This window comes from Megalobrama amblycephala, linkage group LG1, assembly GCF_018812025.1.
Source record: "Megalobrama amblycephala isolate DHTTF-2021 linkage group LG1, ASM1881202v1, whole genome shotgun sequence".
Classification (NCBI taxonomy): Eukaryota; Metazoa; Chordata; class Actinopteri; order Cypriniformes; family Xenocyprididae; genus Megalobrama; species Megalobrama amblycephala.
In genome coordinates this window covers 26483707-26502982 of record NC_063044.1, presented here as the reverse complement: position 1 = coordinate 26502982, position 19276 = coordinate 26483707, and the positions used below count along the sequence as shown (strand labels likewise).

The following is a 19276-nucleotide window of genomic DNA, read 5'->3' as shown; positions in this document are numbered from 1 at the left end:
TGGCATCAACACATCTCAAAAAAGTTGGGACAAGGCCATGTTTACCACTGTGTGGCATCCCCTCTTCTTTTTATAACAGTCTGCAAACGTCTGGGGACTGAGGAGACAAGTTGCTCAAGTTTAGGAATAGGAAAGTTGTCCCATTCTTGTCTAATACAGGCTTCTAGTTGCTTAACTGTCTTAGGTCTTCTTTGTGGCATCTTCCTCTTTATGATGCGCCAAATGTTTTCTATGGGTGAAAGATCTGGACTGCAGGCTGGCCATTTCAGTACCCGGATCCTTCTTCTACGCAGCCATGATGTTGTAATTGATGTAGTATGTCGTCTGGCATTGTCATGTTGGAAAATGCAAGGTCTTCCCTGAAAGAGACGACATCTGGATGGGAGCATATGTTGTTCTAGAACTTGGATATACCTTTCAGCATTGATGGTGCCTTTCCAGATGTGTAAGCTGCCCATGCCACACGCACTCATGCAACCCCATACCATCAGAGATTCAGGCTTCTGAACTGAGCGCTGATAACAACTTGGGTTGTCCATGTCCTCTTTAGTCTGGATGACATGGCGTCCCAGTTTTCCAAAAAGAGCTTAAAATTTTGATTCGTCTGACCACAAGAAAAGTTTTCCACTTTGCCACAGTCCATTTTAAATGAGCCTTGGCCCAGAGAAAATGCCTGCGCTTCTGGATCATGTTTAGATATGGCTTCTTTTTTGACCTATAGAGTTTTAGCCGGCAACGGCGAATGGCACGGTGGATTGTGTTCACCGACAATGTTTTCTGGAAGTATTCCTGAGCCCATGTCGTGATTTCCGTTACAGTAGCATTCCTGTATGTGATGCAGTGCCGTCTAAGGGCCCGAAGATCATGGTTTTCCGGCCTTGACCCTTACGCACAGAGATTGTTCCAGATTTTCTGAATCTTTGGATGATATTATGCACTGTAGATGATGATAACTTCAAACTCTTTGCAATTTTTCTCTGAGAAACTCCTTTCTGATATTGCTCCACTATTTTTCGCCACAGCATTGGGGGGAATTTGTGATCCTCTGCCCATCTTGACTTCTGAGAGACACTGCCACTCTGAGAAACTCTTTTTATACCCAATCATGTTGCCAATTGACCTAATAAGTTGCAAACTGGTCCTCCAGCTGTTCCTTATATGTACATTTAACTTTTCCGGCCTCTTATTGCTACCTGTCCCAACTTTTTTGGAATGTGTAGCTCTCATGAAATCCAAAATGGGCCAATATTTGGCATTACATTTCAAAATGTCTCACTTTCAACATTTGATATGTTATCTATATTCTATTGTGAATAAAATATAAGTTTATGAGATTTGTAAATTATTGCATTCCTTTTTTTATTCACAATTTGTACAGTGTCTCAACTTTTTTGGAATCGGGTTTGTAATTCATGTTTTGTTTTGCTCTATCCTCTGCACTTTCACGTTCATCAATACGTCATGCGTCGGGTCAGAGGTTACTTATCCACTGGAACTCAACTACCATACAGTCGTTACCGAAGCCAGTTATTATAAAAAAAAATTGTCAAAGCAAATTTTGCTCAAATTCGCCATATTGACCACCAGAAAGCTGCTCTAATGTAAATTGACTTCTGTGTACAAGGGGCTTCATACATTTATTACACTTTTGACAATGGACTTTTTTTGTCTGCGAAATTTCATGAGGGTGAATCAAAAAGTTATTTTTAACAGCACATACTCACCGTGGTGTTGTCCAGATCTTCCACTTGGTGGCAATACTGCTCCATAGCCACGATACGGTCAGCCAGCTCATTCATATTCAGCTGAAGATGACAACATGTTGTCAAGTGCTGATTATATATAAGCAGAAATGTTTGATGAGTGATACTTGTGTGCGTGTGCGGTTACCTGGCTGAGCTGACCGTTCAGAGCATGAACTTCCTGTTTCAGATCATCTCTGGACTCTTTGAGTGCCTGGACTTCCTTCAGCAGGTCTTGGATTAAGTCCATACACTGAGGAAGAAAACAGGGTTTGAAATAACTTCAGTCTTTGAAGATTTACTTGGTTTCATTTCATACCCCTCCTACTGGCCAACAGTAACTGGGAAAAAGCCCATAATCCCTTTTGCCTGAACTTTGAAGAGGGATAAAACTCAATAAGAGCACTGCTGAATCAGTTAAACACATCCTCTCATCTCTTTCTTTAAAAGGTAAGTCATTTACTCTCTGAACCTCTGACCTTTAACCCCAAAAGAGGTTACCACGACGACACACAGGCCTGGGAATCACCCTTGAATCTAACAGGATGTGGCATTGCTGTCCGCCCACTTTCTGTTTGCGTAACCCCTGATGTCTAACCTGTGTTACTCTTAGAGCTGTTTGCTGCCCTGTGAGGCTCTGTTAGATGAACAAATTTATCTTGGGTGTACCTTTATTAGACTGAAGGGATGACTAGTGTACAGAGGTGTAGATTATACTGACTTCAAGACAGTCACTGACTGTCCAACCCTTCCTTGTTAACTAAAATACAACAAAAAGTACTCATTACCAGCTATTAACCATGATTTTGCCAAGTAAGACATGTTCCTGGATCAACATATTTTGTTGATCCTGGAACAACATTCCAGTCTGAAAATGTAGTATTAAAGGTGCCCTAGAATGTCTTTTTAAAAGATGTAATATAAGTCTAAGGTGTCCCCTGGATGTGTCTGTGAAGTTTCAGCTCAAAATACCCCATAGATTTTTTTTATTCATTTTTTTAACTGCCTATTTTGGGGCATCATTAACTATGCACCGATATATAGGTTGCGGCCCCTTTAATTCTCGTGCTCCCCCGCCCCTGGAGCTCGTGCTTGCCTTGAACAGCATAAACACTGTTCACACAGCTAATATAACCCTCAAAATGGATCTTTACAAAGTGTTCATCATGCAGCATGTCTAATCGCGTAAGTATTGTATTTATTTGGATGTTTACATTTGATTCTGAATGAGTTTGATAGTGCTCCGTGGCTAAAGCTAACATTACACACTGTTGGAGAGATTTATAAAGAATGAAGTTGTGTTTATGAATTATACAGACTGCAAATGTTTAATAATGAAAATAGCGACGGCTCTTGTCTCCGTGAATACAGTAAGAAACGATGGTAACTTTAACTACATTTAACAGTACATTAGCAACATGCTAATGAACAATATTACAATGGAAATACTATGGTTTTGGACACATATTTATAATAAATGCTGTTCTTTTGAACTTTCTGTTACTCAAATAATCCTGAAAAAATATATCATGATTTTAACAGAAATATGAAGAGGCACAACTGTTTTCAACACTGATAATAATCAGAAAAGCAAGAAAAAAAAAAAAAAAAATAAATAAATAAATAAATATAATATATATATATATATATATATATATATATATATATATATATATATATATATATATATAAATATATATCAAGGTACTATCATAGCTTTTGGTAGTACCATGTAAAGTACTATTTATAATTCTTACTATGATATACAGTCAAACCAAAAATTCAGACATTTTTTATATTTTTTATCTTTTTTTTATATTTATTTTTTATATATATATATTTACTAGTGGGTGCAGGACACTATAGTTCATTTATGTAAGTGAGGATAGCAAAATAAAGTAAACTGTGACATATTACACCCAAATATTCTTCATACAATGGACTACCAGTAAAATTGATAAAAATTATTCAGACACTTTGACCTGACCATGTTTTGCTCAAGTGTTATCTGACATAATTAAGATCAATTTTTTCTGACACAGTTTAACTCTGAGATCTTGTCATATTTTATTACCATTTTTTAAACTATAGTGAATAAACTGTATTAATGAATGAAATGTTCAAGGTGTTTGAATACATTTTGAATTCTGAATAAAACTGTCCCTAATCTTACCCATGTCCCACCTCAATAGCAGCAAAAGTGTTTTGCAATACAATATGAGCAAAATAAATACAATGTACTTATTTTTTGATGTAAGTACATAGTAAAGACCACCTAATATAAAGTGGGACCAAAGTGATATATGATATATGTCAAACTATGATATACAGTATCTCACAGAAGTGAGTACACCCGTCACATTTTTGTAAATATTTTATTTAGTATATCTTTTCATGTGACAACACTGAAAAAATGCTTTGCTACAATGTAAAGTAGTGAGTGTACAGCTTGTGTAACAGTGTAAATTTGCTGTCCCCTCAAAATAACTCAACACACAGCCATTAAAGGGGCTCTATGTAAGATTTTACTTTAATAAACCATAGAAATACACCAATATGTTTGAAGATATTTAGGATACATGCTAAGTTCACCTACTTGTTTCTCAGAAAAACAATTCAACATCAAGATATTCCACTTTGAAAATGTGTGTTTCATGTCAGAATGTCTGTCTTTGTTTTGGTCTGTGTGAAACCGTGTGATGCCAGTTTATCCAATAGTATTTTGACATCACAGGTTGCCAGTTGGTGGAAAACACCGCATATTGCAACCATGGAAACCAACAAAAGAATCGCATATTCTACTTGACCTAAAAAGCCTCTGAATCCATCTAAATATCTCTATGAACAACAGCATATTAAAACAGATAAATCAACTCATCAGCTTACAGTGTGTAAGTCTCCTCAGCTTTCATTGTGAATTGCGCTACCTATTGTTGCTGGCAACCCGCGTCTTTGAACGAGGGGGCGGGCCAAACAATATTTTGAATTTGGACTGCAGTACCTATTTTGAACACTGGGTGTCATTCCTACATAGAGCCCCTTTAATGTCTAAACCGCTGGCCACAAAAGTGAGTACACCCCTAAGTGAAAATCTCCAAATTGGGCCCAATTAGCCATTTTCTCTCGCCAGTGTCATGTGACTTGTTAGTGTTACAAGGTCTCAGGTGTGAATGGGGAGCAGGTGTGTTAAATTTGGTGTTATCGCTCTCACTCTCTCATACTGGTCACTGGAAGTTCAACATGGCACCTCATGGCAAAGAACTCTCTGAGGATCTGAAAAAAAGAGTTGTTGCTCTACATAAAGATGGCGTAGGCTATAAGAAGTTTGCCAAGACCCTGAAACTGAGCTGCAGCACGGTGGCCAAGACCATACAGCGGTTTAACAGGACAGGTTCCACTCAGAACAGGCCTCACCATGGTTGACCAAAGAAGTTGAGTGCACGTGCTCAGTGTCATATCCAGAGGTTGTGTTTGGGAAATAGATGTATGAATGCTGCCAGCAAAATGTGAGGAATAAGGGTAAGGGTCTTATCCTTATGTGAGGAATAAGGGTAAGGGTCGAGGAATAAGGGCCTTATCTAGAGAAACCATCACTCATTTTCTAAAAAAAAAAAAAAAAAAAATTTATACGTTTCAACCATAAATGCTCATCTTGAACTAGCTCTCTTCTTCTTCTCTATTTGAATTCCAGCAGTGTAGATGCTGCTAAGTGTATTACTGCCCTCCACAGGTCAAAGTTTGAACTAAATTGTCATATACAATATGCTAGTGCAAGTATATAACAATTAGTTCAAACTTTGACCTGTGGAGGGCAGTAATACATTTAGCAACATCTACACTGCTGGAATTCAAATAGAGAAGAAGAAGAGAGCTAGTTCAAGATGAGCATTTATGGTTAAAACATATATATATATATATATATACAGGGGTGCACATAACTTTTTTGGTCTGGTTCTCAAGGGAGTACCTGGAGATGTTGCTTGGTACTCACACTTTACACGACACATCCTAAAAGCTGTCCTAATCACTTTCCTCCTGACTGCTCTCCTCACTATCTTCTTTTCTCTCGAACATGGTAGATGATGATAATGATTTTTTTTTTTTTTTTACTAACATTAATGACAGCAAAGGCTGCTGTCACTTTAAGAAGGAAAGCACGGACCGAATAACTGACACACATCCGGTTTCTTTCTCAACACTTCACTTATGACATAACCGAGAGAATACTTGCCGAGACAGGTATTTTGACATAATTTTGTGTGTATGTTTCCTTTCAAGCGCAAGTAAACGCGAAAGCGGAATTAATTCGGTGTTCGAGCGCTGTCTGACTCTCATCATGCGCGCGTTTCGGGGGGCTGTGCGCACAGATTACAGTTCGCGAGTCCCGATTTTCGCCTCTTCTTCCGCTTTTAGCCTCTTCTTCCGCTTTTAAAGTCGTTTGAATGTGTTAATTGGCGAGACAAAACACGTCCAAATTACAAACTTTCACTCTATGATGGTTAAATATAGCAGTTAATCCGCGAATCACATGCGTGCCGAACCGTTGGACCTTATCCGTATGGATCACGGATTAACTGCGATCCGTTGCACACCTAATAATTAAAGAACACACATATTATCATGATTGCTATCTTACCAGAGATGGAGAAAAATCCTACTCCAGTAAGTAAACGTATCCCTGTGAACCGGTACTCAAAAGCGCTTCCCTCCATGTTTTCTGCTACGCATAGTTTATTTTTACCGCGCATGCGTACCTGCGTACCTCTAATGTGCACCCCTGTATATATATATATATATATATATATATATATATATATATATATATATATATATATATATATATATATATATATATATATAAAACACTTTGAAGCTGCACTGAAACTGTAATTTTGACCTTCAACCGTTTGGAGGCCATTGAAGTTCACTATAAGGAGAAAAATCCTGGAATGTTTTCATCAAAAACCTTAATTTCTTTTCAACTGAAGAAAGAAGGGTGAGAAAATTTATTTGTTGAAATTTTTAATTTGAAAGTGAACTAATCCTTTAACTAATGTTAACAAATACAACATTTGATTTTAATAATGTATTGTTGAAATTAACATTAATAAATCTTGCAGAAGTATTGTTAATTCTTAGTTAATGGTAACTAAAGTTGTTAACTAATGAAACCTTATTGTAAAGTGTTACCATTTTATAAATGAAAGTAATATTTTTATTCAGCAAGGGTGCATTAAATGAATCAAGTGTCAGTAAAGAAATTTATAACAAAAAAATGCTGTTTTTTTAACATTCATTAATTTATTTTTTTAACATTTCTTCATTTCTTCATTAAACATTGATAATAAATCATCATATCAGAATGATTTCTGAAGGATCATGTGACACTGAAGACTGGAGTAATGATGCTGAAAATTCAGCTTTGATCACAGAAATAAATTACATTTTATTCAAATAGAAAACAGTTATTTTAAATCGTAATAGTATTTCACAATATGATTGTTTTTACTGTATTTTTGATCATATAAATGCAGAATTCGCATAAGTCAGCATAATTTTTTTTTTTTTCTTTCAAAATCAAACCAACCCCACATCAGGTACCATAGTCCTGCCGCAGTCCATTTTGTAAGAGACAGTTTGTCATAATGAACCTGACAGCCCATTTGTTTATGGTAATTAGGTATAATAAGAATCTAGTCCAGCTGTTCACAGCAAATATAAACGATACACACGCGCTGTTTGACAAGTCAGTCATCGTTTGTTCTTTAACAACACAAGTCATATTCACAGGAAAGTTCAAACTGTCACGGCTTATCACCACACAGCCACATAGTCAGCATGAATCTTGTCATTTTGTAACCATGACACAGTATCAGGGCACAGAGCCCATCTCCGCTCCACACCCTCCAATCGGTCGCTCTGAGTAACTGACAGTCAAAACAACAGAAGTGAATACAGTAGGTAACACCATAACCTCCTCACACCTGGAAAGAGCATGACATTCACTCTTTCATGTGATGAGCGGTCTGAATCGGATCCGTTGGTTTATGCAACCACATGACCAGCTTTAAAACACCTGGTAAATCATTACCATCTAGACCCCCCTTGACGTTCCTCATTGAATGTAACAACGAGACGGTGTTTCCTGCGCACTCACAACTTTGACGCCAGCATTGCTGTGGCTCACATATACAGAGCCCCCGTAGTCACCCGTGCTTTTCATTCCTGTTCGGCCTCCCCGGATTCGGCTGGCAGCTGGGTGGCAGGGGTCATCTGAGGGCACTGGCGGATAACCATGGATGACTCCAAACATGTCCAAACGAAACATTAATGATTGAGAAGATGAGCAGGACCTCCCCGTGCACCCGCGTCACCGGAGTGTTTGTGAAACAAGCGCCGGCTCTGCGGGAGGTTAATTACTGTCGGCTTATCAGAGGATGGAGAAAGACGTTGAGGGGAGGTGATCACAGCTCAAGACAGACTCAGTGTCATGAGAGACGTGGATGTCATTAGCTGCTATAAGTGCTACAATAGTATTTGACTTTCTTATTACAGTTAAGATAAACAGGTAAACCTGAAAACTTTAAATGGTGTCGCAAATGAGTGAATCACTCACAACCAAACAAATGTTTGGATACATCTGACTGAATGTATGTTTCTGATGATCATAAACCATGTGATTATAATACCAAGGTAAAAAAAGATAATGTTTTTTTTCTTTTTTTTCTGTACTTAACTCTTTCCCTGCCAGCATTTTTGATCATTTTCAGAAAAATTTCATGGCCCCCAGAATATTTTGTTGTATGAATATCTGAACATGCGATATATCAAAAGAAAGAGCAGAGCCTCTGCTTTAAAACAAACAATCAAACAAACAAACAAAACTGTTTATTCTAGCTTCATACATTCTTTTTGCTATCAACACTAGAATTTGGGTAAGTTAAAAAAAGCTGAAACATTAAAAAAAGCAACATTTTGAACTAAAAGCTGAGATGCATACTAGGGGTGTGACGAGACCAGTATCTCACGAGACGAGACGAGACTCGAGATTGAGTTCACGAGACGAGACAAGATGGCGAAATACATGACTAGAAAAAATATTCTGCAGGTGTATTTGAAATGTTTTAACTAATCATTTTGTAATGAATGTCATTTCAGTTCTACTTTCTGAGACTGAATTATCATATGCAGTAAAAGACAACAATACTCAAGTAATGTAAAAGGTTTTGCCACTAACTCAACTGACTGACTTCCCTCCTGTATGATTTCAGTCTCTTCAGATCTTACTGTACATGAATTATGAGCTTCTACAGCTTTTGACCTCCTAACTGAACTCCTCTCCACAATCTGATCACAGAAATAAAAACAGTATAAATAAAAATGGTAACACTTTACAATAAGGTCTCATTTATTAACATTAATGTATTAACCAACATCAACTAACAACAAGCAATATATTTGCTACAGTATTTATTAATCTTTGTTAGTTGATAAAAATAGTCATTCATTGTTAGTTCATGATAGTTCACAGTGCATTAACTAATGTTAACAAATGAAACCTTATTGTTTGTACTAGTAAATAATAATAAGAGAAAACTGTTATTCATTTTTATGGAAACACTTTACAATAAGTGCAACCATAATCGCACTCTCTCAATATTCAAAGATCAAATAAGACCAAATGTTTCTTTGATACAGAGCTGAGAGATGGTTACAACTACACTGCCCAGCCTAAAATAGCTTTCATATTGAGAGATATCTGCATTCATCAGGGAGCCGCTTTCAAAATGCGGGGTATTGAAATCACGTTTGAATGCGCGCGCGCGTTTACTTTCACTTTTAAACGGTCGCGCGTACTCTGTAAATATGGAGCGGCGGCGACCGTTATCCAACTGAATTAAATGTTTTTTTTTATTTAAATACAAAGCAAAACAACAGTGGAGACATAATGTAAACGTAGCGGTGGCATATTCTTTCCTAATCATCCTTACACTCTGTCATGGCAACATCACGAGACTACTTTTCGCCTCGACGAGAAATCTCGTCACAGTTTAGTCTCGCGAGATCTCGTGCCACGAGATCTCGTCACACCCCTAATGCATACAGAATCTCCAGAGCAAAACACAGGCAAAAAAGTCAAGTCACCTTTATTTATGTAGCGCTTTTTACAATGCAGATTGTGTCAAAGCAGCTTTACAGTGATGACTGGTATATAATTTGGCTGCACAGCAGCTCTAAAAGAATAGTGTCAATGCAGGCAGATCAAAGCACTGTTGAATAAATGTCAATAATACTGTTGAATATCAAAATGTCAAGTCAAATGTCAAGTGTCCCCAACTAAGCAAGCCAAAGGCGACAGCGGCAAGGAACCCAAACTCCAACAGGTGACATCAGGTGGCAAACAGGTGGCAAATAGGTGTTAAATGGAGAAAAAAACCTTGGGAGAAACCAGGCTTAGTCGGGGGGCCAGTTCTCCTCTGGCGAACAGTGCTTTGTTATGATTCAGGTTGCTATCATAAGTAAAAAAAAAAAAAGAAAAAAGAAGCAAAAAAAAGAAAAGAAGCAAAAACAAGTTATAAAAGCATTTTATAACTTCGTTTTTGCTTCTTTTTTTGCCTGTGTTTTGCTCTGGAGATTCTGTACTCTTTCAGAAGATGTGTAATAGCGCCCCCTACCATATAACAGTGAAAACATGGAAAGCTGGAAAATTCAGTCAATGGGGGGAAAGAGTTAAAGTGCTGAAATGAATTTTAAAAAAATGTTGTATTATACATTTACTATAAATTTGGATAATTTGGAGAATAACATGTATTATTTAAAAAAAAAAAAATAAATAAAAAAGGAAAAAAATATTTAAAACTTAAAGCACAATTAAAAGTCTTAATTTGTGGTCTTTAATGCAAAAATATTCAGATAAATATTCATTCTATCATTTTATGTTTCTTATTAATACAATGTATTTTTATACCTAACAGCTATTTTGGCCAAGTGTGACACAAGATGCACATTTATGCAATTTTATTACATATACTCTACTGTTGAAACGTTTGGGGTTGGTACAAATTTTTTTGTGGGTGTGTGCGTTCTTGAAAATCTCTACTCACCATATATTTATTAATAATAATAATAATAATAATAATAATAATAATAACAACAACAGTAATATTGTGAAATATTATTACAATTTAAAATAGCTGTTTTCTATGTGAATATATTTTAAAATGTAATTTATTCCTGTGATCAAAGCTGAATTTTCAGCATCATTACTTCCAGTCTTCAGTGTCACATGATCCTTAAGAAATCATTCTGATATGATGATTTGCTGCTCAAGAAACATTTCTGATTATTATCAATGTTGAAAACATTCATATTTCTGTTGAAACCATGATCATTTTTGTCAGGATTATTTGATTAATAGAAAGTTCAAAAGAACAGCATTTATTATAAATACCTTTACTGTCAATTTTGATCAATTTAATGTATCCTTGCTGAATTGCTTTTTTAAAAAAAAAAAAAATGACAGTGACAAGGGTTAAAGGTCATATATGCCTTATTTTTAATGCAAGAGCGGATGTAGCTACATGACTCTTATTTTGATATCCTGTTGTCTGGTTTTCATTTCCTGTGGTTTAGTTTCTGTTTGCCTTTAGGCTTGTTCGAGATGCATCGGCGCTGCACAGACATCAAAGTACCGCGAGCGCGTTTGGAAAGCATATGACTTGTTATGCTTTTAGATTGCTCTTGCAGTAATTTGATGTCTGCACAGCGTCGATGCTTTTCGAACAAGCCTATTGTTTCCATTGTTACCCTTGTTAATCACCATAGTAACTCATTACCCACACCTGTTCCTTGTTAGCCTTTTGTTATCCAGTGTATTTATACCCGTGTTTCAGTTGTCCTTTGTCGGTCATTGTCTTTACATGTATGCTGTTGCATTTCCTGTTGGATTATTATTGTCTCCCCATTTGGATTTGTGTTTTCTTGTTTGGATTATTGCCATCTGCTTTCCCATTTAAATTATCTTTGTTTGTGTGTCTGTGGAATAAAGACTTCTTGCGATTAGATCCTCACCTCTCCTCTTCCCTGCAAACCGTAGCAGTAATCATAAACACACTGCTTTGTAGTGCAAATAGTTTTACCACTTACTGCACTTTGTTATTCTTTTAGTTATTTACCTATAGTGAAAATTGAAATCTCGCACATTTACAGAAAATTCCGAGTGGATATCAGAATGGATATCAAATATGAATCATACCAAACTTTTGACTGGTACCTATGAGACTTGGGGGCCATTTACACAACAGCTTTTAGCTAAAAACAGAAAACTTTTTATGTGTTTTGGCCATTTGTTTAAATGACAACAGCGTTTTGGGGGCCTGAAAAGCAAACCTTTGAAAACGGTATACAAAGTGCAAGTTTTTGAATGGGATACTGTTATCATCTCTGTTTAAACTACAAAAATGTGAATTTGTGAAAACGGTGACATCATGTGCATGTGTATTACATATCTTTACAAAGTGACATTGCCACCTACTGGCATGGCATGAAGAATACAGCGTTTTTAGTCGTTTTTCACTGATCCGTGTGAAAGCAGATCATTTTGATAAAGTTGTTGTCTGTACGCAAAAATTGCAAAGGAAAAACTTTTCAGTTTTTAGCACATTGTTGTTGTGTAAACATACCCTTAATTTGACAAGTACAAAGTTTGTTGTTTGTCAATCAACATTCAGCAAACATACAGTGTTTGTTGGATTATCCTTCCTCCAGACTATTTCATGATGCCTCATTTTAGTCTACTGTGCATGTTAAAGGTGCCGTAGAACGTCTTTTTAAAAGATGTAATATAAGTCTAAGGTTTCCCCTGAATGTGTCTGTGAAGTTTCAGCTCAAAATACCCCATAGATTTTTTTATAAATTTTTTTAACTGCCTGTTTTGGGGCATCATTAAATATGCGCCGATTCAGGCTGCAGCCCCTTTAAATGCTCACGCTCCCCGCCCCCGGAGCTCACGCTTGCCTTAAACAGCATAAACAAAGTTCACACAGCTAAAATAACCCTCAAAATGGATCTTTACAAAGTGTTCGTCATGCAGCATGTCTAATCGCGTAAGTATGGTATTTATTTGGATGTTTACATTTGATTCTGAATGAGTTTGAGGCTGTGCTCCGTGGCTAAAGCTAACATTACACACTGTTGGAGAGATTTATAAAGAATGAAGTTGTGTTTATGAATTATACAGACTGCAAGTGTTTAAAAAATGAAAATAACGACAGTCTTGTCTCCGTGAATACAGTAAGAAACGATGGTAACTTTAACCACATTTAACAGTACATTAGCAACATGCTAACGAAACATTTAGAAAGACAATTTACAAATATCACTAAAAATATCATAATATCATTTCCATGTACTGAACTATAACTTTAACTATGCCAAGATAAATTCAATTTTTAATTCTAGGGCACCTTTAACAAGTTGTGCTGAGCAGAACTGTGTTTGGACTAAAATAAACCCTCAGCACTTGTGAAATGTGTCCATGTGGTAAACAGGAAGTGTTATTAGGCGTCCATCACTGATACTTAAGTATCCGAGGATCTCAGAAACAGGGGTTTGGGGAGTGTGACAAACATGTAGTTTGTGGAACACGAGACACAGATGGTGTTATTTGAGAATGGAGCTCAGTGTCTGTGGCTCATTGTTCTGTGGTCTGTCATCAGTCATCTACAGCTGAGACACGCTGATGAAACATTCAGCCTCCTGCAGACCCCCAGCAGAGCAGCAGCTCTCTATACAACACAACTCAACTCAGAATACCTTTCACATTCTTAAACTCTACCTCCAATATGAATTTTTGAATTTAATTTTAATTGATTTTTTTTTGTTGCTTTTAATAAAAAAATACCTCATTTAGCTGTACTTTTATATACATTTAATAATTAATGTTCATTTTACAGACCATGTTGGAAGAACTCTAAATTTCCCAGATTTTAAAATAATAATTACATAAGAGAATTACATAATCAATTTTCAAATCTTTAAGTCAATATTTATATAATTCGTTCAGTATTAGTTGAGAAAAGTGTAATTTACATCTCAGGGAACAAATATGGTGTAATTATCCACAATTAATGTTTAATTATCCATGTTTTGTCACAATTTTCAACATTTCAATTCAGAAAATGTTCCATTCAAATTTCAAAATAACATCCTGTGGGTGTGGCCAGTTCAGATTCACACTGGTGAACCAACAGTCAGATTCCAGACGTGAAAACTCGTGAGAAATAGATTTTTAATGATAACTTATAAACCTTTAAACCTTTTATTAACCTTTAAACCTTACTGTGAGCTACGAGGTTGTTAATCGATGGCATTTGTTTCTATTGAATCTCAGCCCACATTATTTCAACTTAGTTTTTAAATAATCATGTTGAAAATAGGAATTTGTGGTGAAAACTACATTACCCATGATGCTGTACAGAAAATATTCAAAACAAGCAAAATGTGGCAAAAAAATCTCTTTAGCTCCGCCCACACAAAATACTTACATATGTAAAATGTTAAAATATATTGTTTTTATTTATATAATCAACATTTTTAAATTGAGAAGTTTTTTAAATTTTATTATGCTTTTCTCAGAGCATCATGGGATTTTTATCAGAGCATCATGTTGGTTTGGTTCATGGCTTATAACTCTTTTACGAAGACTTTTTTTGAAGTCCCTATGGGAGAAATGAATGAAAAAATACTTCTAGAACAAACGCTGCTGAAAAAGTGTGTCAAACAATGTGGCACTCTATAGTTAAATTGGTTAACCTGCTGTATTAAGATTAACTAATTTAACTAATTTAATTAAAAATACCTATATTTTTAATAGTGTCCAGCCCTGATTAATGATTGAGTGTTTGGGTTTAAGAGAGAAAGAGAGTATGTGATCCATCAGTGTTAAGAAAGAGGATTATGATGTTTATTAGATGTACGTTCACACCCTTCTTACCATTATTTATATTTTCGAGTGTCAAACAAGTGAGGCAGTAGCACGGTACCAGTGTCTTTACATGTAGTCTGTTTTCAGACATAATCACTGAATTATAACACTTTTTGATTATGATTATCAAGTTATGATTATCGCATACACTCATAATAATAAAGGTGATCTATTGGCATCTATAGCTCCATGAAGAACCTTTAACAATGTTTTTCACACTCAGGGTATGCTTCCACAACAACAATGTGCTAAAAATGGAAAAGATCTTCCTTCGCATTTTTCGCATACAGACGATAACTTTGTCAAAATGATCCCCGTTCACACAGATCCATGTAACAACTAAAAACGCTGTATTGTTCATGCCAGGCCAGTAGATGGCGATGTGACTTTGTAAAGAAACACTACACACCTATAGACTCAACAGGTGATATGCATGCGCATGACGTTACCATTTCACAAGGTGTGTTCACACCATGTCGTAATTACTGTAACTATGAGATTCTGGCTCGTAAAAAGCGTTCACATCCTCGTAGAGCTCGTAATTACAGTTTGTAAGCTGGGAAATTTTCTGAAAGCTCCCACATGTACCACGTGGCCAATATACCACCTGACTGCTGTAGATTCATTCAGGCGTTGATAGTGGTGCCATAGAAACGCATAATTGACCCTTTGCCAGGAGTTTGATTGACAAGCGATCTAACCAATCAGAACGCTGAATCCTGCCATTTTGTCCTACAAAGCAGTCAGGAGTTAGAAGATTAACTTCGGTGGACTTGAACTTGAAAAATGGTGTGTACTGACTAGGGCTGCAACGATTAATCGCGATTAATTGTTTGCAAAATAAAAGTCTGTGTTTACGTAATAAATGTGTGTGTTCTGTGTACACACACATACATATGTATATTTAAGAAAAATTGTTATATTTATATATAAAATATTTATATTTATATATAATATAAAATATATTTAAATATATATATTTATTTATACATGCATATATTTCTTAAATTTATACATGTATGTGTGTGTATTTATATATACATAATTATTATACACAGAACACACACATTTATTACGTAAACACAGACTTTTATTTTGCAAACGATTAATCGCGATTAATCGTTGCAGCCCTAGTACTGATGTCTTTCCGCGTTTGAAACAACATTCCTTCTGATGTTCATTCATGTTTATTTGATGCTATAAATGAACTAGTAGGAAAAGATATTCGGTTCACGAGCCGCTTGAGCTGAGGAGCTACAGCGATCTGTCAGGACACATTAAAGAGCCACAAAACATTTTTTATTGTTCGAATTTAATTAAAAAAATTACACAGTTTGAAAGCTGGGACTTTGTTTAATATCATAAGTAACCTGCTCTGTCTTGTCTGTCGACGTGTTTCAGTGTCCTCTTTGCTCCGCGATGTATTTTTCACTGTGTGGCGTGACAGCACCATGGCTTGTCAGACAAAGCAACAGTAACTAAGGGGGGCGAGTCTTTGCAAAGGGTCAATTCCCAGTCCGAGGACGTGAACAGATCCGAATATAACATCATCTCCAGATTACGGTAATTATGCCGTGGCGTGAATGCAGCAACAAATTCACATTTTTGTAGTTTACATGGAGACGATAACGGTATCGTTTCCATTGCTTGTAAATGAAAAGCTAAAACACATTTTTTTCTGTTTTTAGTTGAGGGGCTGTTTAAACGACACTGTTTTTAACTAAAAACAGAAAACTACACGACACGTTCATTTACACGACAATGCCTTTTTTGGGGTCTGAAAACTGGAAATGTCAAAAAACGGGTTTCAAAGTGCATGTTTTTTAAATAAAACACCTTTATCGTCTACAAAAATGTGAATTTGTGAAAACAGTGACATTATGTGTGTTCAGTCTATTCAGTTATCGTGTTAACATGCCCTAAGAAAATAATGTTTTTTAAAGGGTTAGTTCACCCAGAAATTAAAATTCTGTCATTAATTACTCACCCTCATGTCGTTCCACACCCGTAAGACCTTTGTTAATCTACAGAACGCAAATTAAGATATTTTTGATGAAACCCGATGGATCAGTGAGGCCTGCATATAGACAGCATTGCCATTCAAACTCTCAAGATCCATTAATGTACTATAAACATAATTTGAAACAGTTCATGTGAGTACAGTGGTTCTATCTTAATATTATAAAGTGACAAGAATACTTTTTGTGCTCCAAAAAAACAAAATAACGACTTTTCAACAATATCTATATGGGTCGATTACACTGCTTCTGAGCTTTACGAATCGAATCAGTGAATCGGAGCACCAAAGTCACGTGATTTCAGCAGTTTAGCCGTTTGATAGGAGATCCGAATCACTATTTCGAAACAAAAGATTCATAAAGTTCAGAAGCTTCATGAAGCAGTGTTTTGAAATCGGCCCATATTGATATTGTTGAAAAGTCGTTATTCTGTTTTGTTTTTGGCGCACAAAAAGTATTCTTGTCGCTTTATAATATTAAGATAGAACTACTGTACTCACATGAACTGTTTCAAATTATGTTTATAGTACAATAATGGACCTTGAGAGTTTGAATGGCAATGCTGTCTATATGCAGGCCTCACTGAGCCATCGGATTTCATCAAAAATATCTTAATTTGTGTTCTGAAGATTAACGAAGGTCTTACGGGTGTAGAACGACATGAGGGTGAGTAATAAATTACTTTATTTCATTTCTGGGTGAACTAACCCTTTAAGAGCTGTTTACTGAAGTGGCATCATTGTCAAAACACCTTTATTTGTAAACGCTATATGTCCAAAAACATGTTTCCATTCTATATGCCCAATAAAACACGGTGTCCCCATGGTGTATGTCTAGAAAACTCGATGTAATTTAAATAATAGCATACCATGATAAGCAAGGTGCAGTGGTTCTTTAAAATAGTACTTTTAAGAATACCACAGTACTTTTTGTGAGTCGCATGCTACCTGCAGAGGTGTCGCTTACCTTGGACACCCCGTCCTCGTTTGCCTGCGCCTTCCCGCGGAGCTGCATGAGCGTCCACATGTCGCTGAGCGGGGCGTCGGAGCTCATGAGCTCAGAGGCGCTGGGCAGAGCCTCCAGCGCGCGCATCTGCTCCTCCATCCGCCGCAGCTTCTCCTCCATCACTCGATAGGGGCTGGATTTGTCCAGCAGCAAGACTTTAGTCTGTGTCGGGCTGTCATGGTCGTTGTCCGCCTCCTTCCAGGTAGTTGTGACCCTCTCGATCTTCAGGTGTCCCAGGATGGCGTGTAGTAAAGTGTGCAGTGCGCTGAAATTGACAGATCCGACATCAGGCGTCCCGATGGAGAGATCCAGCAGCTCGTGCAGGCTTATGTCTGTCGACATGGTTTCGTCTAAATCGATAAGATGCTGTCAAAACCGACAATCACAGTCCTGTTCGTTTGAATGACATATCTCTAAACAAGTACGCAAGTCCCGATTTAGTCTGTTTTCGAACATAATCATTGGATTATAACGATCTAAACTGTTTTCTCATTTCTGTGAACAAGGTAGAGTTATACTAAATCCGTCTCTTGTAGCTGGTCGCCACTTGTTCATCCTTTAATTCGCACGTTACCGGCTGCTTTGCTTTGGGAAATTGTATCAAGATTGCCATCTATTTACGCTCTCCCCGCCTTCCGAAGATGTTGATTGGTTGAAATGCTATACGTCACTTGCGCTCTCTATCCTCATTGGATGAAGTCTCTGTCAGTCAACAGAAATGAGCTTCTGTTGTGAGCGGCGGCGTCTTTGGTTGCTTAGCAACTGATTCAGTGTCAGCATCGGCAGTGCACGTGAGAGCGGAGAGCGACATGTAGTTTTACATAAATTATACTTAAGATAACTCTGATGGATGAACGAATTTTGCCCTAAATTGTTTATTTTCATAACACAGGCCTGCTATACAGCCATACTGACCTATACAAATAGCCAAAGTGTATAAAACATACTTTCATAAATCAAATATTCACGAAAAAAAACAAACAAACAAACAAACGTTTTCTTCGCTTTTGTATTGATGTCTTTTTGTGTTGCTTGGAGGAACTGCTGTAAATTTAACCTGGAATCTGACCATTTCTTTTTATAAATGTTTCATTGTCCCAAAATAATAAAAAATTGTTCATATACATACATATATTTATAAATACATACATACATACATACACACACACACACACACACACACACACACACACACACACACACACACACACACACACACATATATATATATATATATATATATATATATATATATATATATATATGAGACTATTTCTGTCAAATGTGGATTAAAACACACAAAAACATCAAAAATTCAATAAATTTAGACAGTCGTGAAAATATTGAAAAAATAACTTTTTATAATAACTACTATTAAATAGTTTGTCATATTGTATACTTTTATTCTTTTATTTATTTAAAATAATAATTTTGTAACAAATGCTAAGTTTTGAATACAACGCTTACATGTATAACTTTTTATTAAATAATTTTTTACAAGATATTTCTTGGTTTCGTCCCCTTAT

General features: G+C 36.3%; 1 protein-coding gene across 5 annotated transcripts in view; it reads right to left on the bottom strand.

Moving 5' to 3' along the window:
* LOC125266124 (uncharacterized protein C16orf96) overlaps nt 1-18394 on the bottom strand; it is a 47002-nt gene extending 28608 nt beyond the window's left edge. For 3 of the 5 annotated variants that reach the window (XM_048186595.1, XM_048186599.1, XM_048186603.1), the window contains exons 1-3: nt 17712-18394; nt 1891-1995; nt 1725-1805 (exon numbers count right to left, since the gene is read on the bottom strand). In XM_048186595.1, coding sequence (XP_048042552.1) covers nt 1725-1805; nt 1891-1995; nt 17712-18092 — 567 coding nt within the window. In that variant the 5' untranslated portion in view covers nt 18093-18394. The remainder of the gene's footprint in view (nt 1-1724; nt 1806-1890; nt 1996-17711) is intronic. The other 2 variants (XM_048186585.1, XM_048186590.1) reach the window with 1 other exon arrangement.
* Between the last annotated feature and the right edge of the window lie 882 nt (nt 18395-19276).